General features: G+C 41.7%; 1 protein-coding gene across 1 annotated transcript in view; it reads left to right on the top strand.

Moving 5' to 3' along the window:
• LOC122036659 (2-oxoglutarate-dependent dioxygenase AOP2-like) overlaps nt 1–13633 on the top strand; it is an 82987-nt gene extending 69354 nt beyond the window's left edge. Inside the window, exon 3 of the mRNA XM_042596061.1 lies at nt 13261–13633. Coding sequence (XP_042451995.1) covers nt 13261–13518 — 258 coding nt within the window. The 3' untranslated portion in view covers nt 13519–13633. The remainder of the gene's footprint in view (nt 1–13260) is intronic.
• The last annotated feature ends 8327 nt before the right edge of the window (nt 13634–21960 follow it).

Below are 21960 nucleotides of genomic sequence, written 5' to 3'. Positions count from 1 at the left end.
ATGAAAGTGTTGAACCTTAAACCAATATCATAACACATATCATGAGGAACATCATAAGCACATTTAGTTTAAGTTCCAAACTTCCTAAGCTCTTTAATCTAAGGTGGCCGAAACTTGTTAAGCATGGAAACTAGGTTTCTAGTGGCATAAGAGCATGGAAACCATAAACAAATTTTATAGCATTTATTACAAGAACATCATGAGCATATCTAAGTTGGGTTCTAAGTTTCCTAGGCCCTTAAACTAATGGTGGCCGAAACATGTAAGACATAGACTAGTTTTCATGTGACATAAAAGCATGGAAACCCTACACAAATTTCATGGCATTTATTACAAGGAACAACATGAGCAAACTTAGTTTAAGTTCTAAGCATCCTAGGTCTTAAAACCTTGTGTGGCCGAAAGTTATAGAGCATGTAACCAAATTTCTATGCAACAAACAAGCATAAGAACATCAAGTTAGTTTCATATCATTTCATCAAGAAGGTCATGAGCATCTTAGACTTGTTTTAAACTTTCCTAGGCCTCAAATCTTAACATGGCCGAATCTTCATAAGCATGAAATAGAGTTCAAATCAACATATAATCATGGACATATCATATTAGCTTCATATCTTATCTTAGGGAAATCATGACATGCTTAGTTTTAGGTTTAAAGCTCTCCTAGGTCCTTAGTTCTACCATGGCCGAATGTTCATGAGCATGAAAATGAGGTTCCAATCAACATACAAGTAGAAGAAAATGTTAACAACACCATTATCATAGGACACATATCATAAGAAAAAAGGGGAGCATGTTTATTTTGAGTCTTAAGTTTACCTAGTTCTTTTGTTCATGCTTGGCCGAGAGTCTAGGATCATGAATCTAAGTTCTAACTAAACATTCTAGCATAGAAACATTAGGTTAACCTTCTACCATAAGATACATGTCACAAGAAATATAATGAGCATATCTAGTAAGGTCTTAAAATTCCTTAGATCCTTCTTTTTGTCTTGACCGAAATTTCCATGAAGCAACCCTAGGTTTTTAAGCAATCTATCTTCATGAAAACCACATGAGCTATTGTACCACAGGTGAGGGGAAACTTACATAGTTTTCGCTTGTTGATCCTTAAGGAAGTGATACCCTTGTGAGGAGGGAGGAGAAGTTTCTCTTCCTAGTTTCCCTTTTTGTTTTTTCTTCTTCTTGTATGAGGTAGACCTTGAGACTCCTTGCTAGTATTTGTTTTCCCTTAGAGAGAAAACCTAAACTTGGCTTTTGGAGATGAGGGAGGAGAGCTCTAGTTCTCGATGGAGAAGGGAAAGAGGATGAAGAAGAAGAAGATTTAGAATTTCCCTTTCTCTTTTCTCCTCTAATCCTTTTTATTCATCATGGGAAGGATTCTTGTCCCCATTCATCCCCCCCTTTAACTTCTCTTTAATTCCCACGAAAATGAGAAGGGAGAGAGGAGAGGAAGGCAATTCACCTTTTGCTTGCTTCTTCTCTTAACCAAGAGGAAGAGGAGGTAAGCCACTTGGTTTTCTCTTGCTCTTTTTCTTAGTTTTCTTTTATTTTCTCCTCACCTTTAACTAAATTTTTCATTCCTTCCTATCCAAATATTATTCATTATTCTAGTGGTTACTTCACACTAATTTAACTCTATCATTTGTGGGAGGTTCAAGGTTCAAACCTCAACCTCTCCTTCTTTTTATTTCTATTATTTCTTTTTGATTCCTCTTACTTTCATGCTCTAAAGAAAATAATATCCATATACCTATCTTATAATTTCGTGGGTGTTACAGTACCTCATACCTCATAGAAAGTTCGTCCTCGAACTTAGAATAGCGACGGATACTTCTGTCTCATATCATCTTCCCATTCCCACGTGGCTTCTTCGTATCGTTGATTTTGCTACAGAACCTTTACTAATGGTACTTCTTTGTTCCTTAGTCTTTTGACGTCTCGATCCAATATCTGAATTGGTCGGCTCTCGTAGGTTAGGTCCTCTTGCACTGTTACTGCCCGTGGTTCGATCACTTGATCCGTGCTCGGAATGCATTTCTTTAGCATCGAAACGTGGAACACGTTATGAATGGCTGACATCTCTTGAGGCAGCTCTATTTCATAAGCTACTTTGCCGATTCTTTTCAGAACTCGGTATGGTCCCATATAACGCGGGCTTAGCTTTCCCTTCTTACCAAACCTCATTACTCCTTTCATAGGAGCTACTTTGAGAAATACTGAGTCTCTGACACCGAATTCCAATGGCCTTCGTCGCTTATCCGCATAATTCTTTTGTCGACTCTGAGCAGTTTCTATTCGTTGGCGGATGTTCTGTATAGCCCGAGTGGTGTTATCGATAAACTCGGTTTGGAATCCCATCCCTTTCTTTTCACCGCCTTCGTACCAACATATAGGGGATCTACATTTCCTCCCGTACAGAGCTTCGTAAGGTGTCATCCCAATAGTAGCCTGGTAACTATTGTTGTAGGCGAATTCCGTCAGGCATAAATATCGGCTCCAGCTCCCCTTGAAGTCTAATGTGCATGCCCGTAACATATCTTCTAACACTTGATTAACCCTTTCTGTTTGTCCGTCGGTCTGAGGGTGAAAGGCAGTACTAAATAATAGTTTTGTACCAAGAGCCTTCTGGATACATTCCCAGAAATGTGAAACGAAACGACCATCTCTGTCTGAAATGATGGTCTTAGGAATCCCATGTAGCCTAACAATTTCCTTGACATATAGTTGAGCCAGTTGCTCAATCGAATAAGTCATTTTGATTGCTAGAAAATGGGCAGATTTGGTTAATCTATCCACAATTACCCATATGGCGTCATAGCCATTTGTTGTCTTGGGTAATCCTGCTATAAAGTCCATAGAGATATCTTCCCATTTCTATTCTGGAACTTGGACAGGCTGCAATAATCCTCCTAGTCTCTGATGTTCTGCTTTAACCCTCTGACACGTCAAGCAGGTACCGACATACTGAGCCACATCTCTTTTCATACCGGACCACCAAAATTTCTTTTTCAAATCTTGGTACATTTTGGTGGATCCTGGGTGCATTGCATAGGGCGCTGAATGAGCTTCCTCTAGTATCCTTCTTCGCAACTCTGGATCCCCGGGAATACATAATCGATCCCTGAGGTATAATATTCCATTGTCCGCGATCCGGAATCCGTCATTCTTTCCTTCTAGGGTTTCTTGTTTAATCCTTTAGAGACTTTGGTCACTGGTTTGTTTCTTTAATAGATTATCGAATAATGTGGTTGCTATGGTCATGGTAGAGAGCTGCCCGGACATATTTTCGATCCATTGACTCGTAATATCTCTCGGTTTCCCAATAATTTCGAACACTGGTTCGCCTTTTGCATCAGATATAGCTTTGGCATATTGACTAAAAGTAGGTGACTGACCTGTGACGACAGTAGAGGCGTTCGCCACATCTTCTTTATTAAGCGAGAAAACCCTGGCGTTCGTCATCGCTGGCGGGGCTTCCAATCTCCCTTGGCTGATCGAAGTCCCTTCTATAGCAGTTTGCATCTGATGTAGCTGTGAAGGGCCCCTCCTGTTCTGGTTATTCTGCTGGGGTGGTGTCTGAAACTGAGTAGGACAGTCTCTGGCCAAATGTCCTTCCCGTCCGCAATTATAGCATTTTCTTGTACCTTTGTGACATAATCCGGAATGCAGCTTCCCACAAATAGTACACTGAGGGTACTTCGGTTGCTTATTCACTGGACCACCTTTAGCATTGTCCCATTGCTTCCTTTTCTCGGTAGGGGTTCCTTTCCAGCCTGTTTTGGTACTCTGAGGTCTCTGTCCTTCTACTCGTGCCTGATTCTTATTCTCGTTCATCGCTTTCTGATAGTGTTCTGTAATTAGGGCACTGCTGACCAGTTCCTCTGTAGTCTGCGGCCTATTAATTCCGCCGGCCACATTCAGTGCTATCTCAGGTCGGAGCATTTTCAGCATCAGTCTGACCCTTTCTCTTTCTGTGCTGATCAATTCTGGACAAAGGCATGCTAGACGGTTGAAGCGCTTTACTGCTTCGTTCACTGATAAGTCACCTTGCCGGAACTCGGTGAACTCGTCGTAATGCCGGTTCGTCACTTGCATATGGAAGAACTCTTTGAAGAACTCTGTCTCGAAGTCCATCCAATTCATCAGATTAATTTGTCTCTTAGCTTTAACTCTTTCCCACCACATTCTCGCGTCTCCGGAAAAGCAGAAAGATACGCATTTGATCTTCTCCGATTTGGGCCAGTCCAGTAGTTCCACTATGCTTTCTACTGTCTTGAACCAGGCCTGGGCGTCCCATGGCTCGCAAGTACCCGAGAAGTTCTCCGGCTTCAGCCTCAGCCACTGTATCAAGTAGGTCTCCTGTTGAACCATTGGGGCAGGGGCTCCCGGTGGTACTGGTGCAACTATTGGCACGACGGGCACTGCATTCTGATTTACTGGCGAGGTGGCAGGAGTTCCTTGTTGACCCATTAACGTAGTGATCAGCTGTTGTTGTTCCGTGATCTGACGTTGGAGGTCGGTAACTACCTGAGTCAGATCTGGTGGAGTTACTGTCTCGTCTGCTCGAGTAGTACGTCTCCTAGCCATGCTTATCTTCATTGAATAACAATAAATTATCGTTATTCCTATTCGGCTGTCATAAGGTTATTACTATTCCTATCCTACCATCATGCATACCTAAACTAAATCAAAAGAATAAGTAAACATGCATAATATTAAAGCATCATAAAAAAAAATTAAATTAAGCATATAGATTCTTACTTGGAGCGGCAGGATGGAGACTTGACATGTGTGTAGTGAAAAGGCTAACCTGACTCTGATACCAACCTGTAACGCCTCGCCCCTTCTACTAAGGCGACGGGGGTTACTTTAACATACATACCTACTTACTACAGCGGAAGTTTTATTTATAGAAATTAAAAACTTTTCTTTTCTTTAAAATCACCATGATTAATCACCTGGACATATAAAACCACATAGCATACTTAACATGATTTTTAAGTCATAATACCCAAATAATTAAATGTCATGGAGTCATAAAGTAGTAACATAAACTAGGCATAGTTCTTATTAAACAAAAGCAGGTCTTTCTCCTTTAGCCAAGCCACTACCACACACATCCTTCTAGCCCCTCCTACTGCTCCCCTAGTTCATCCATTCCTTGCCTTTATCTGTGGTACAAGAAAGTAAGCTGTGAGCACTCATGGCTCAGTAAGTTCCTTTCCTACTCACAAAAACCGTATAGCATATCAAAATCACAAGACATAACTCATGGAGACAAATTCATCATATCATGCAGCATATCATGTCATATCGTAACATAATCGTAAGGTATCATGGAATAACATAACATGATCATCAAATGCACCCTGACATATCATAACATCATCATAAATATCATGGCATATCGTAACATAATCGTAAGGTATCATGGCATAACATAACATGATCATCAAATGCACCCTGACATATCATGACATCATCATAAATATCATGACATAATCATAAAGTATATGCAAGGTGAATTTCAAAACATGTATCATGAAAACATATGCAACATGTCTTTTGAAAACTTATAATATACATACTTAAACATAATCTCAACATAAGGGGGGCCCCGGCTTGTACCACATACATAAATGCACGCGTCCTATGTAGGTCCAAGGTAGCAAGTCTTGAATCCTACAAGGCATACATACTAGGCCCGTTTCTTAGTCCATCGACCTAGGGGCACTTAGGAGCCCATCCCTAACGAGGCCCATTTCTTAGTCCATCGACCCCGGGGCGCTTATGGAGTCCACCCTTGGTACAAGCCTTAAAAGTAAAGTAGCATGTCATACATATCATAATTCTTAACCTATCATTCATGTCATATTCATATCATGAAGAGTGCTCCTAGTCCCAACTGATAGGGAAGCAACTCTTAGGCATAACATAAAGCATGTATAATTGGGCACACAGCACATCATGAATTTGGGCACACAGCACATCATGATCACATGCATAATTGGGCACACAGCACATCATGAACTTGGGCATATATCATATCATAAATTTGGGCACATAACATATCATAAATTTGGGCACAAAGCACATCATCATGCATAGGTCATAAGCATACATAAATGAGTATAGCAGCATGACATATTCTTATCATATCATAAAGCATTGCATGAGAGGCACATGAGAAATCATAATTAGGTCTCTAACCCTAATATCATGTAGTGGCCGAAACATGTAGTTGTAGCCTAGGTTAGCAAGCAACATAAAAGCATGTGAACCCTAAACCATTATCATATCCTATATCATAAGGAACACCTTGAGCATGCTTAGTTTGGGTTCTAAGCTTCCTAGGTCTTTACTTATATCATGGCCGAAACTCATCAAGCCTCAAATTAGGTTATAAGCAACATGCAAACATGTAAACCCTAAACTAATGTCATATCATATATCATAAGGAACAACTTGAGCATGTATAGTTTGGGTTCTAAGTTCTCTAAGCTTTTAACCTTATCATGGCCGAACCCTAGCAAGCATGATTCTAGGTTACAAGTAGCATGAAAGTGTTGAACCTTAAACCAATATCATAACACATATCATGAGGAACATCATAAGCACATTTAGTTTAGGTTCCAAACTTCCTAAGCTCTTTAATCTAAGGTGGCCGAAACTTGTTAAGCATGGAAACTAGGTTTCTAGTGGCATAAGAGCATGGAAACCATAAACAAATTTCATAGCATTTATTACAAGAACATCATGAGCATATCTAAGTTGAGTTCTAAGTTTCCTAGGTCCTTAAACTAATGGTGGCCGAAACATGTAAGACATAGACTAGTTTTCATGTGACATAAAAGCATGGAAACCCTACACAAATTTCATGGCATTTATTACAAGGAACAACATGAGCAAACTTAGTTTAAGTTCTAAGCATCCTAGGTCTTAAAACCTTGTGTGGCCGAAAGTTATAGAGCATGTAACCAAATTTCTATGCAACAAACAAGCATAAGAACATCAAGTTAGTTTCATATCATTTCATCAAGAAGGTCATGAGCATCTTAGACTTGTTTTAAACTTTCCTAGGCCTCAAATCTTAACATGGCCGAATCTTCATAAGCATGAAATAGAGTTGAAATCAACATATAATCATGGGCATATCATATTAGCTTCATATCTTATCTTAGGGAAATCATGGCATGCTTAGTTTTAGGTTTAAAGCTCTCCTAGGTCCTTAGTTCTACCATGGCCGAATGTTCATGAGCATGAAAATGAGGTTCCAATCAACATACAAGTAGGAGAAAATGTTAACAACACCATTATCATAGGGCACATATCATAAGAACATAGGGGAGCATGTTTAGTTTGAGTCTTAAGCTTACCTAGTTCTTTTGTTCATGCTTGGCCGAGAGTCTAGGATTATGAATCTAAGTTCTAACTAAACATTCTAGCATAGAAACATTAGGTTAACCTCCTACCATAAGATACATGTCACAAGAAATATAATGAGCATATCTAGTTAGGTCTTAAAATTCCTTAGATCCTTCTTTTTGTCTTGGCCGAAATTTCCATGAAGCAACCCTAGGTTTTTAAGCAATCTATCTTCATGAAAACCACATGAGCTATTGTACCACAGGTGAGGGGAAACTTACATAGTTTTCGCTTGTTGATCCTTAAGAAAGTGGTACCCTTGTGAGGAGGGAGGAGAAGTTTCTCTTCCTTGTTTCCCTTTTTGTTTTTTCTTCTTCTTGTATGAGGTAGACCTTGAGACTCCTTGCTAGTATTTGTTTTCCCTTAGAGAGAAAACCTAAACTTGACTTTTGGAGATGAGGGAGGAGAGCTCTAGTTCTCGGTGGAGAAGGGAAAGAGGATGAAGAAGAAGAAGATTTAGAATTTCCCTTTCTCTTTTCTCCTCTAATCCTTTTTATTCATCATGGGAAGGATTCTTGTCCCCATTCATCCCCCCCCCCCCCTTAACTTCTCTTTAATTCCCACAAAAATGAGAAGGGAGAGAAGAGAGGAAGGCAATTCACCTTTTGCTTGCTTCTTCTCTTAACCAAGAGGAAGAGGAGGTAAGCCACTTGGTTTTCTCTTGCTCTTTTTCTTAGTTTTCTTTTATTTTCTCCTCACCTTTAACTAAATTTTTCATTCCTTCCTATCCAAATATTATTCATTATTCTAGTGGTTACTTCACACTAATTTAACTCTATCATTTGTGGGAGGTTCAAGGTTCAAACCTCAACCTCTCCTTCTTTTTATTTCTATTATTTCTTTTTGATTCCTCTTACTTTCATGCTCTAAAGAAAATAATATCCATATACCTATCTTATAATTTCGTGGGTGTTACAATGAGATTTAGCCTTGTGATAAAGAATAGGTTAAGGCTATGGGATTTAGCCTTGGTATAAAGAAGAGGTTAAGGCTATAGGATTTAGCCTAACTTAGAGGTATTGTCAAACATCAAAAAAGGGGAGATTGTTGGGGCAATTTTCCTAGGTCAAGATTGACCAGTTTGACTAAGCTTGAGTTGAGTCAAGCTTGAGTCAGGATTTGAGTTTTGATGTTTGACAATATAAGGAGATTGCTGGAGCAATCGTTCGATTATAGAGATGGTCAAAGAGTTGATCAGGTTGATGAGAATACAAGTCAAGTAGGTCAAGGTTGACAGGAGACTTGACTAGGAAAGTCCTAACTGGATGTTAGGCATTTGGAAAGTCCTGGTGAGGAGCCAGACAATGGGAAAGTCCTAGTGAGGAGCTAGGCAGGAGAAAGTCCTGGTGAGGAGCCAGACAATTGGAAAGTCCTGGTGAGGAGCCAGGCAAGTGGAAAGTCCCGGTGAGGAGCCAGGTAGTTGGAAAGTCCAGGTGTGATCTTGGCAAAGGGTGTAAGTCTAAGTATGTGGTCTTGACAAGGTAAGTCCTGGTATGACTTGGCAAGGAAGACCCGACAACTAGGATGAGGCCGAAGGAAGCTCCTGAAGGCAAGGCGTGAAGGATGGGGAGATATCCGAGGGACGCAAGGCTGGTGGAGGAGGCTAGAAGGCTAGTTCGAGGTTGGTCGGGTGTGGGGCCAAATGCTAGGCATGGAGACCCAACAGGTCACGGTTGATCGGAAGTTGAGTTTGGGACTTTGGACTTGAGTTTGAGTCAAGTTCAGAGTGTTCAATCGATCGGGCGATCGATTGAACAGGGTCAAAATCGATCGGTCAATCGATTTGGACTGTGTTGCGATTGTGGGAAGGCCCAATCGATCGATCGATCGATTGGGATATGAAATGGCGAGCATAGGGGCTTTCCCAATTGATCGGGTGATCAATTGGGAGCTGTCAATCGATCGGTCGATCGATTGGGCAGCAGAAGCTCTTACGCCGATGCGAGAGCACAGAAAGGTTCTGAATTGATCGGGTGATCGATTCAGGAAGTCCCAATCGATCGGTCGATTGATTGGGAATTGATCGTTGCGTAGGATGCAGGTGATGGGCGACTGCGATGGAGCGGTGCTGACATGACAATCGATTGGGGATGAATTCGATCGATTAGGAGCACTGTTTAAAGCCTGGGCGGAGCGTTTTCTTCGCCAGAACTTTACGTTCTTTCCTGCGATTTCTCTCCGATTCGCACAGCGATTTCTCCAGATCTTCACAGCTAGTTCTTGAAGGCTCTTGCGTTGTATTCCCAAGGTTCAAGAGGCTACTACAAGCAACAAGTAAGCTAGAGGAAGAGTGTATTCATTTGTATTTGCCTTTCTTCTTCTTGTGGAACTGTTGTGTTGTAGTGTAAGTTTGTACGAGACTTCTCCACCTCCGGCTGCGACTGAGAAGGAGTTGTTCTTAGTAGAGATAGCGTGTCGTGTGTGGATCCTTGGATTAGTCACCTCTTCTTGAGGTGGATACCAAATAAACCCTAGGTGTTAGCATTGTGAGTGTTTGTCTTCGAGTATTCTGCTGCACAACAACAAGACGAAGCAAACCGACGAAAGCGCGACGAAATACTATTCACCCCCCCTCTAGCGGGCACATCGGTCCCAATAATTCCTTCAGTTTAACGAAGGTCTTGTCACAGTTTGTATTCTGCTGTGCCCAAAGGATGTCCACATTTCTCCACAATGACATGATATTGTCCACTTTGGAATTAGGCCCCCATGACTTTGCTCTTGGACTCTCCTTAAAAGGTCTCATATCAATGAAGATATCTTATATCCTTTTAAATCCATGATTTTTACCAAATCTTTACAATGTGGGACTTTGATTGAACCCCAACAATTCTCCCTTCAAATGAAGGACTACAATTACTCTCATGGTCCGGGCCACTCCACGAGCATCTGGTCACCTTAACATGCTCTGGGCCTCCCCGTAAGCATTCGCATTCGGTGACCTTAAATTGCATCGGGCCTCCACACGAGCATTCGATCACCTTGACCTACTTTGGGCCTCCTTGCGAATATCCGGTCACCCTGACCTACTCTCCTCCTCGCAAGTATCCGATCACCTTGACTTAATCCAGGCCTCCCCACAAGCATCCAGTCATCCTGACCTACTTCGGACCTCCTCGCGAGTATCCGATCACCATGACCTGCTTCAGGGCCTTCCCGCAAGCATCCACATCCGGTCACTTTGACCTGCTTTGGGCCTCCCTGCGAGCATCCGGTCAACTTGACCTACCCCAGACCCACCCTCAACTTCACTTAAGGCTATCTCACATGACATCTGGTCTGGATCATGACTCTGATATCATTTGATGGGACTGAAAGATGTCCACATATCTCCATAATGACATAATATTGTCCACTTTGAGTCCAAGCCCTCATGACTTTGCTCTTGGGTTCTCTCCAAAGGGTCTCATGCCAATGGAGATATCATGCATCCTTTTAAACCCATGATTTTTCTCAAATCTTTCTAATGTGAGACTTTGATTGAACTCCAACACATTCTATTCAAACTTAGAAGCCTTCTTTAGCACCTTAAAGAAGGGATTTCGGTCAACGGAGTGAGAGATTAATCGAGAAAGCACTGTGATGCTAGTGATCAGTCGTTGTGCTTCTCTGAGATTGTGGGGAGGCATATTTTGGAGTGCTTGGATCTTCTTGCGGTTAGCTTTAATTCCCCGCTCATTACGATGTATCCGAGAAATCTCTCGCTCTTGACTCTGAATAGACATGTATTGGGATTAAGTTTGAGTATGTACTATCTCAAAGTACGACATGTTTCTTCAATGTTTGAGATTAAATTCTTAGATTAAGCACTTTTGATTAGCATGTCATCCACATACATCTCAATGTTCCTCCCGATTTAAAGCCTAAAGACTCGATCCATAAGCCGTTAATAAGTTGTTCTTGTATTCTTTAAGGTGAACGACATAACAGTATAACAAAAGGTCCTGTCAGACATGATGAAATTAATCGTTTTTTGGTCTTCAGTGTTGGTGCAGAAAACACCAGACAATCGAACCTAAGTTTCGATTATGGTAAATGGTCCAAAGTTAAGCTGTCTTGTTGTCTAACAAATTGAACTGAGTGTGCAGGAAAGTCCTAAGTGATCTTAGACAAAGGAAAGTCCTAGCCGCGATTAGTTAGGTGGAAAGTCCTGGCTGTGGTTAGGCAACAAAGTTATGGTCCGGAGGACTGGGCGAAGTCTTGACTGGTCGAGGACTTTGGGTGAAATCCTAGAGTCGAGGACTTTAGGTGAAAATCATGGGGGTTGTAGACACCATGTGAAAGATTGGATGAGTCGTGGATCAGACGTTCAACATGAAGTCCTGAAATTTCGTATGCTGAGCAAAAATCCATATGGTCTAGATAACTGGTCTGACAAAAGGTAATTTCTCTTGAGAGAAGTATGTGAGGACGCATTTCCCGAAGAGGGAACAGTAGGTGTTGGTCCGACTTAGAGTTTCAGTGAAACTCAAAGTCAGGACCAGACAGTCCGGAGGTTGTCAAAAGTTAATTTTTATATATATTGTTTGCCTATTATTCTAACTTTATTTTGTAAGAAGACTAACATTTTGCAGGTTAAGATTTTACCTTGATCGGTCGACCGAACATTAGGATCAGTCGATCGAACCCTGGAGATCAGATCAGCGTACGACCAAGCTTTGACCAAGGGATTAGTCGACCGAACGTCGGGTTCAGTCGATCGAACAGTGGATAAGTAGCGATTTGATCGGGCTGGGTTGATCGGACCAGATAAGTCGGGGGATGGATCAATCTACCGAACGGCGGGATCGGTTGATTGAACGAAGACTCTTATCCAAGTAGTCGCATCTGGATGAAAAGCTAGGCAGATTCCGGCAGGATCAGTTGACCGATCAACATCGAGTCAAACAGTGGTCCAGAGATCAATGGATCTGGATCAGGTTAAAATCGGCTATAAAAGGGGGTTCGACCAACAACTTCGAGTATAACAATTCAAATATCTTCTGCTCTAGTGTGCTGCTCCAAAAATAAGTCCACAAAGTCATAATGTTGTTCCGACGATTGAAAACTCGCATCTCCAACTCTCCAAGTCGTCAGTATAATTTCATTTATAGTACTTAATCTTTAATCACATTGTAATTGTACTTGTCTTTGTAATTTTACGAACTGATAGTATATTACCTAAAGTAAACATTCAACGAATGTGGGTCTTGGAGTAGAAGTCGTCACATGCTCCGAACCAAGTAAAATCAACTTGTGTCGTTATTTTTGTTTATTCCTTTATTTTCGTTGCATGAATTCTTATGCGAGTGTTTTCAGAAAAACGAACGTGAAAATCATCAGTGTTATTCACCCCCGATTATTTCCCATATCAATCTCTATTGTAGCCACCGTGTTGGGATGCAAATTCTGTGAAGGCATGAAGGCCAAATGGATTTCTCTTGCTTCTCATTTTACGTACAATTCCTTGGTGAATGTTCACAAAAGATTCACACAATTAAATGCTATAGCAATTATGTATTTGATCTCATCATTCATGACAGTTGGTCTTATTGGATTGAATAGCCTAGGTATGGTGGATAAAACTTGTGGCATAATCCTAGCAATCCATGAATCTTCTATCGGTGCCCTACACATCACCGAAACGAAATGATCAGACTCAAATTCAAAGCTTAATACATCACTACTGTCTGTTGAGGGCTTGACTGTCGAAATAATTTATTTGTATTATTGCCAATTCCATGTCCAAACACTTATAGTTGGTTGGAACATGTCTTGTTTAATATTAACTAGTTTATTGATAGTTTGTAATTGAAACTGGGTATGACTTGCCATTCTTTATTTCTGTGATAGGCATGGACTAATGGCAGGGTCCGCGCAGCACCGCACCGGATAACTGTGGGTGACCAGAACTTGATTAGATACGCTGCGATCCTGTTCTCAGTTCCCCAGGACGACTATGTAATTCAAGCCCCGGCAGAGCTGGTGGACAATGCCCACCCTTCCCTCTTCAATCCTTATAAGTATGGTGATTTCTTGGGGTTTCTGCTCACAGAGGAGGGCGTCAAGGCTGAGGACAAACTCACCCCTTACCGTAGGGTTGTTACCTAAAGTTACTATAAGCTGTATTTTACTTATTAGGCGTTATGTTTTCTCTGTTTTTTTACCATATTAAAACTTGTAATGATGTACGATATATAAATAAATCTTTAGTATATTAAGTAAATAATCATATACCTATTGATCAAAATAAATACATAAATATGTTTTTTCCCCAAAGATAAATGATTAGCTAATTAATTTTAACGCTATTTTGAATGGACATTGGTTTGCTTACAATAAATTTATTTTATCAATTTACGGTTTGAGTATCCGTTTGGTAGTCCTTTCTTAAAGTTAAACTTGTTTAGGGTGGCATAAATAGTTGAAGTGAGAGAGATAAATTTACAAAAAAAAAAAAATTACAAGATAATCCGAGGGACTTCCGTATCCTTTGACAATCAATCCATTGTTCATATATTATAATACCATGGGAAGTCAAAAGTCGGCGTAACCGAGCATAACTTCCTCCATGTCTTGGCCATTTACATTAATGGCTAGTAGTCATCCGTGATTTACTTCCTCCGTGTTGGTCTAGGGATGAGTTGGCGGGGGCGCTGGGGGCGAGCGAATCGTCTTTTGCCACATATATTATAATACCATGGGGGAATATCAAAAAAATCTTGGGATACTAAGGAGAGTATATTTATCTTTTGTCATCATATAATTTAAAGCATGGGCAGAATAACATGATGTCTTGAGCACGGCTCGTACCATGGAACAAGACCGCGTGGGACTGGTGTCACATCCTTGGGTGGATCGCTTACAGTAGGTTGAAGAGGGGAGGGGAGGGTAAATAATAATGATGCAGACAGTAGAGATGAGGATAGGCGAGTATGAGGGGTATTGGGGTCATTTTGTTATTAGGGTTTTTGAAGGGTTTAGGTACGAGTAGTCCGGTTTTTTTTCCCCTCATCTCTCGGCCACGCACGTCACACCCTCACACCGTCTCCTTGCTCCCTCGCACGTGAGAACACCGCCGACTCTCTTTTCTCCGACGTTGGCTGCCCCTCTCATTGTCAGTTGCGAGCAGCCTTGGTCGACCCGGGTCACCTCTCCCCTTCTCTTCTTTCTTCACGTGTCGCCTCATTGCCTCCGACCATCGCCGCCTCGCAACCCTAACAACAGGCCGTTGCTGCCTCAGGGCCACCGCCGCCAAGCACACACGCCGCTGCCTCCGGCGTCCCCTCCAGTAGCAACCGCCTCTCTCCCTCTCCACGCCGATGCCACCGCCCCGCCTCTCCCTCTCCCCGCCGAGGCCACGTCGTCGAGTTCCTCCCTCTCATGCCCCACCGTCCGATGCCGCCACTACGCATGCTTCCTCCCCTCACATCAGCAGCTTCATCGCCTCAGGCCACCGCCGCTGCCAACGCCGACCACACCTTCGTCGCCGGCCACGAGCAGCAACGGTGGACTCGTGCTGCCGCTCTCCTCTATTTCCCTTTGCACACCTGCCACCTCTTGCGGCTCCAGCAGTAGCTGCCAGTGTCGCTCCATGGCCCTCGGCGAGCAGTCCCTAGTCGTCGGTGCTGCTGTTGGCACCCCCAGCACATATCCAACACAATTTCTACCACTGGAGCAATCTCCTCACCCCCTCTTTGTTGCTGTCCTTGTGCCACAACCGGTCAATGCTGCCCTCACGCCTTGCGGGGTCGGCTCCGCCATCTCTCTCGAGCCGGCGACCCTCCACTGGTTGACTCCGTGACCCCGTACCACCTACTCTGTTCGACTCCTTGTGGTTTACTATGTTCGGCCTTTGACCCATTCGGTTGTAAGCTGGTGTTACATCTCAGCCTACGAGTCACTCTCATGTTTTGGCTTTTGAGCCATTGTTATATTTCGGTCTGTGAGCCACTGCTGTGTTCCAACCTTTGAGTTGTCGTTGTATTCCAGCTTGTGTGTCGCTATCATATTTCGACTTGCTTGCAGCTGTTATATTTCGACCTATGTGCTGCTATCATATTCCATCTTGCATACCGCTGTCGTATTACGGTTGCGTGTCATCTTTTAGATCTATATCGCATTCGACTCCGTGTCGTCGACTTTGGATCCATGTCGCATCCGGCTCCTTGCCGTCATCTTCGTCTCCACATTATCGCCTTCAGTTCTGTGCCTCTTCCGGTTTGCTCTTGCAAACCTAGTATACTTTACATTCAATCATTTCATTACAATACTATTGATCTTCTTCATTTCTATCATTGAATATTGATTTGAGCGTTGGAGGGTCAGATCGGGTTAGCTCTCAATTTGGTTTTTAACAACCTTGCAGACACTATTGACTGAAGACTTTTGGACACATTCAGTACTTCTCTTTTATGGGGGGTCTAGCAACTCGATCAACATAGAAGAAAGTTCATCATCCCTACTTCCTCCGGGTTATGTCGACTTGGTCCACATTCCAACCACATCATCGGTGGTCCACCCTTATTAACTATTATGAACTGTAAGTGTACGACTATGTTGTCACTAATAAAAATATTGATTCCACAATAATTGTTGATCAAGCACTAAGTGATTTCACACAGTGAATTCCCTAGATAAACAAAAGGTTAGTTGAAAAAGAGAGAGTAAGAGAAAGATTAAGGAGAAGGAGAGAGAAAAGGAATAAGAGATGATCTTGGAGAGGGATGGATGATAGTGTTGGAGCAATCTCAATGGTCCGTGCGACCATGTGTTTTGGTGTTTGGGCAAAGGGTTTAAGTTAGGTTCACCCTTGTATTTGATATGTGTATTTGAGTTGTGTAGGTTTACAAGATACACATATGACTCAGGTTGATGGCTTCGGGTCCGATGAAGGATGAAACATCCGAGGGACCGTGGACAAGGCAGCAAAGACAAGGGCCGATGGAAGTGACTTCAAGGCATACGCAAAGGATGTCATTAGGACGAGTCGCAGGCTTGGGTGCATCCGAGGGACGAGAGCCAAAGGAAGTAGACTTGAAAGTAAGAGGTTAAAGTTGTAATGAAAAGTCAAGTGAGCTGTAAGGGTGAGGGTCCGAGTGTTGAGAGATTGTACTCGAGTATCAGTCGACTGGTGGTTTCATCAGTTGACTGGTGTAGTCGACTGGGCAGTCGACTAGTACTTTTACCAGTCGACTGGTATCGATACTTTGGGATATAACGGTCGAATCTCTATAAAGGACAGTTGACTGATGGTTTTTGTAGTCGACCGGTAGGTGGAGTTTTCCAACCTGCGGCCTTTTCCAAGCCTTGGGAGGTTGGTTGAAGTTGACAAAGTTAGACTTGGTTAAAGTCTAATTAGTAGTCTATTAGTTCTCAAGTGTTTGTGAGTGTTGTGGTGAAATTTCTCCACCTACAAGGAGGTTTGAGATAGTCGGAGTTTATCGGGGGCTAATCCACCAATAGATAGGGATCGTTCACCTCAAGAACAAGCCGTGGAGTAGGAGCCCTAATCTCCGAACCATGTTACATCGACATGTATTGGTTTTCTTTTTTATTTCCTTTAGTCTTTAGCTTACATATTTGTATTTTGTATTATTCCGCTGCGCAAGCTAACTAGTGTAGAAAGCGATCGATTTAGGGGCAACGTCTATTCAACCCCCTTCTAGCTAGCCTCAAAATTCCTAACAAGTGGTATCAGAGCAAGGACACTCTCCATTGGACTAACCGCCAAGGAAGCAAAGATGACTGAATTGATAGATTCGCCAAAGTTTAATGGAGGAAGTTTATGCGATATCACCTTTTGGATGGTGAAAATGAATAACTTTCTCGAGACGGATTGAGACACAATGATGGTCGTCGAGGAACCATTTGAAGTCCCAAGAGACAAGAAAGGAAAGAGACTCCAACCATGACATTGGATGGAACAGCAAACCACATGATTGGAGGCAACTTCAAAGGTAATATCAATTTTGATTGAACTTTTGCCTTCTAATATGATAAGTCGTGTAGGTGAATATAAGAATGCCCACGAGTTGTGGAGCAAGGTAAAGATAGTTCTAGGAGAAGAACTCATGCCTACACAAGAAAAAAGAAAAGGAAGAAGAAAAGGAAGAAGTGGCTCAAGTAGAAGAGGAGCAACTGGAAGTCGATTCATGCTCAACTTCCGAGGAGGAGAAGGATGAAGGAAGGTCATCCACAAATGTGGGATGAGGAAGATGAGACATCATCTATATCTTCAAGGATTGAAAAAGAATCCAAGACAAGTGAAAAGGATGAAGAAGAGGTTTTGAAAGTGGTCAACCTAGTAGGCACATCCACCGAAGTGAAGTCAAAGGACCACATAATTTGCTTCGGGTGTAATGAGAAGGGACACTACAAGAGTAGGTGTCCAATGGGTAAGAAGAAGGTAAATCTTAAACTCATTCAAATTAATTTAAAAACTAACAAGGGTTGTAAGAATGAAGAAGCCCAAAGGAGGAGATTGTGCATCATATGCTTCATGTGTGGGGAGAAGGAACACTATCATACAAAATGCCCCAAGAAGAGGGAGATCAAGAAGCTAGCGCAATTGAAGAAATGGGAGAAGAAAAAGATAAACTCAAGTCAAGGGGAAGCTTCAAGGGTAAGGGAGGTATACCTTAATTTGAATTGTAATTCAAATGTTTATTCTATCATGCATGCTAGAAATAATTTCTATTATTTACCCATGCATAATTTCAATTTTAGATATCATGATAGGAATAGGGTTAATGTAGATCAAAACCCTAGGAAACCCATGCATAATAAACCTAGAAATGGTAGACCTAAGGAGAACCTTGGCATGAATCCCAAGAAGGGGAGACACATGCCTGGAAAGGGTAGGTCTAGGAATGTCCATGGTGGACATGTTGACTCTAGGTTTAGGAACCTAGAAAGGGAAAAATCAAGCTTTGAAGGCAAAGCTTGATAAGTTAGAGAAAATCCTAGAAAGATTCAATGTTGGATCTAAGGGTTTATGTATGGTGTTGGATAGCCAAAGACCCAACAATGATAGATCGAGTTTAGGATACCGATCTAATGTGTCCAATGCTAAGGAAAAGTCTTATGCTAGGGTTGCATATGACTATAGTAAGGAGAAGTCAATAAATGACAAGGAAAGTCATTTAATGGGAAGAAGAAGTTAACCAAGGATAAGGTGTCCAAGGTTAAAATGATTAGGTTTGTAGGCCAAGTGTCACCGGAGGTGCACCGATACGGCCTAACAATTGTGGATGGGCCACTGAGGGAGGTGACTAAGGTTAAGAGTTCTAGGGGGAGCTCAAAGAGTTAAATTAGGGCCCATGTCCAATGGATCTCAAGTGGATTTTACTTGAGAGTTTAGGTTGGGTCATAGAATGTGCTAAGTGGTTTGGAGACGGACTTAAGTCTCAAACCTAGGGATTTGACACGATTGAGTTGTGTTTCATGCTTAGAAATATGACATTGGGGTCATATAGCATGATAATTGGTTTTGGATGTATGGATGCCATATAAACCAATGCTAGGGATGCATTATGGGTTAGTATGAGTAAATACATCAAGAGGAAGCTAAAACTAGGACTTTAGGTCAAGATTCAATTGAACCATTTAGCTAGTTTTGAGTTTTGTATCAATCTTGGGATTGGCGATATATACATTTTTGAATGTATTTTTTCCAAGTATACATGGGAAAAACTGACCTCTCCACAAAATTTAGAAATTTTTGGATGTCTATGGAATTATTGGTGGATTTCTTAAATCGAGTCAGAAATGTACGATAGGCTGGAATTTGGATGTCAATCGACTGGTATAATTACCAGTCGACTGGTAATAGTATTTATCGAATATAGAATAGTTATGTGTGTTGAATTCGATTGGAGCAGTCGACTGATATTTTTGGCAGTTGACTGATACTAGCCTGAAACTCTTTTCAACAGTGATTTTGACCAGGTTAGTTCGTATAGGTATATGAGATCCATGGGGGATAGATACACGAGTTTAGGATCAGTTTGGTGATCAAGTTTCTGGCAATTGGGATATTATTAGAACTTTTTGATATTAGACAAAGGGGGAGAAGTAAGGTTTAGTTGGGAAAGTCTGAAAATACCTTTGCGATGGTAAAAATGCTAGCTCGGGAGTATAGGTGTAGGGGGAGCATTGTGATAAGTTCTTAAATAACCCTGTGGTAAAATTTCTAGCTCAATGGGGAGCTTAGGTGTAGGGGGAGCCTTGGGATAGGTTCCAATGCATGTTGCATTATTTTTTTTCGGTGGTGTAAGTCTAAGTGTGTAGCCTTGACAACGTAAGTTTATTCGGCGGTGTAAGTCCAAGTGTGTAGCCTTGGCAATGTAAATTCATTCGGCGGTGTAAATCCATGTGTGTAGCCTTAATATCGTAAGTCCATTATTTTTAGCATATTGTTTTGCCATTATATTTTTAACCTAAATGTATTGCCAAACATCAAAAAGGGGGGAGATTGTTGGAATAATCTCAATGGCCTGTACGACCATGTGTTTTGGTGTTTGGGCAAAGGGTTTAAGTTAGGTTCACCCTTGTATTTGATATGTGTATTTGAGTTATGCAGGTTTACAGGATACATATACGACTTAGGTTGATGGCTTCGGGTATGGTGAAGGATGGAGCATCCGAGGGACCGTGGACAAGGCAGCAAGGACAAGGGTCAAGGAAAGCGGCTTCGAGGCATTCGCGAAGGATGACATTGGGATGAGCCGCAGGCTTGGTTGCATCCGAGGGATGCGAGTCAAAGGAAGTAGGCTTGAAGATAAGAGGTTAAAGCTGCAACGAAGAGTCAAGTGGGTCATAAGGGTGAGGGTCTGAGTGTTGAGAGATTGTACTCGGATATCAGTCGATTGGTAGTTTCATCAGTCGATTGGTGTAGTCGACTGGGAGTGAATAGAATGCTTCTGTTTGCTTAATCAATATGGAGCAATCGACTGGTACTTTTATCAGTCGACTGATATCGAGCCGTTGGGATGTAATGGTCGAATCTCTACAAAGAGCAGTCGATTGATGGTTTTTGTAGTTGATTGTGTTGGTACAGCGGGGCCGGTAAGAGGGGAGGGGTGAATTGCCTGCAAAATAAGAACTACCCTCCTCATACTTTCAACTCTAAAATAGCAACAATAAAATAAAAACAAAATAACAGAAAGGAAAAAAAGAAGACTCAAGGATTTGACTTGGTTACAACCTAGGTGGTTGTTAATCCAAGGCGGTTAAACAGCTCTACTAGAAACATCTCCTTCACTGTAGGCGGAAAAGCCTTTTTACATACTAAGAAAGCTCAGATGTTACTAGGAATTGAATACAGAGTTGAATGAGTAGTTCCTAGCTCCAGGGACCTTTATATAGCTCCTGGAAATCCTATCTCGAGTCTTGAGGGCACCTCCAAAGGGGTTGAGGTTGCCTCCAAGTGGATAAGCGGATAAGGTTTTATCAGCTCGATAACGACCAGTTTGACCGAGCTGAGGGTGCCCTCAATGCGGGCGCCCTCAATGCTGTTGAGGGCGCCCTCACTCTGGTGAGGGTGGAGGCGCCTCCAGTGATTGTTGAGGGCGCCTCCAGCTGATTTTATAGCATTTATTCATCTTCTTTTCAGCTTTCGAAGTTCTGTTTGATTGGGTGATTGTGACCAACCGAAATAGGACTCACCTGAATCTAATTTCCGACCTTCTCCTTGAGCAGGCTTCCGCCCTGGCTTCTCGTCCCTCGAATGTCGCGCACGTTCTTCTCATCTACCGGTGTACTCTTCCGCAGCTCTTTCATCCTTCGGACGCAACGAGCCCATCATCTCCCTTCTCGTGTCGTCCTTCTCGCTAGCTGCGTCTTCCGCTCGACTTCCTACGCTTCTAAGCTCCTGCACACTTAGACACAGGGATCAAAACCAAACAAGACATAACCTAACTTAGTTGATCACATCAAAACAATCATAGGGACCAACAATCTCCTCCTTTTTGATGTGCATCAACGCAAGTTCAAGTTAGGGAAAAAACAGACAAGTAGTAATTTAAAGAAATTACTAAACTAACATTTTCAGCATAAAGATTGCAATAATAGAATTTGTAATTTTCTAAGAAAAAATATTAACTTGTTCTTATCTCTCCCCCTTTGATCACAGCAAAAATGGGGTAGGAATTTTTCAAAATAAATTCTAAGTTAACAAAAAACTCTAACTTTTAGGCAATTTAAACAAAATATTTTTGAGAAATTTTAAAAAAAAAACTTGTTAAAGCATTATCTAATTTTTATTTTCATACTTTATCAGTAAGTTAATTAAACATTTTATTTCAATATTTTGGCTTCCAAGCAATGGCGAGGCACTAGACCTTCTTGGTTATTAGATCAACAATCACTTTCTTAGACAAACCCTCATAAAGAAATTAACTGTTTAATTTTTCTTACTGAAAGCGCTAACTTACAAAAAATTTTAATCTATAAAAGATTTTGGAACCCCGTATAAGTTCCTTCCTACTAAATTAATAAAAAACTTAAGGGGTACATAAATTCTAGAATCTTTTTAAAGTTGTCCTTGATATT

This window comes from Zingiber officinale, chromosome 1A (assembly GCF_018446385.1).
Source record: "Zingiber officinale cultivar Zhangliang chromosome 1A, Zo_v1.1, whole genome shotgun sequence".
Classification (NCBI taxonomy): Eukaryota; Viridiplantae; Streptophyta; class Magnoliopsida; order Zingiberales; family Zingiberaceae; genus Zingiber; species Zingiber officinale.
This window is presented reverse-complemented; position numbering and strand designations above follow the sequence as displayed.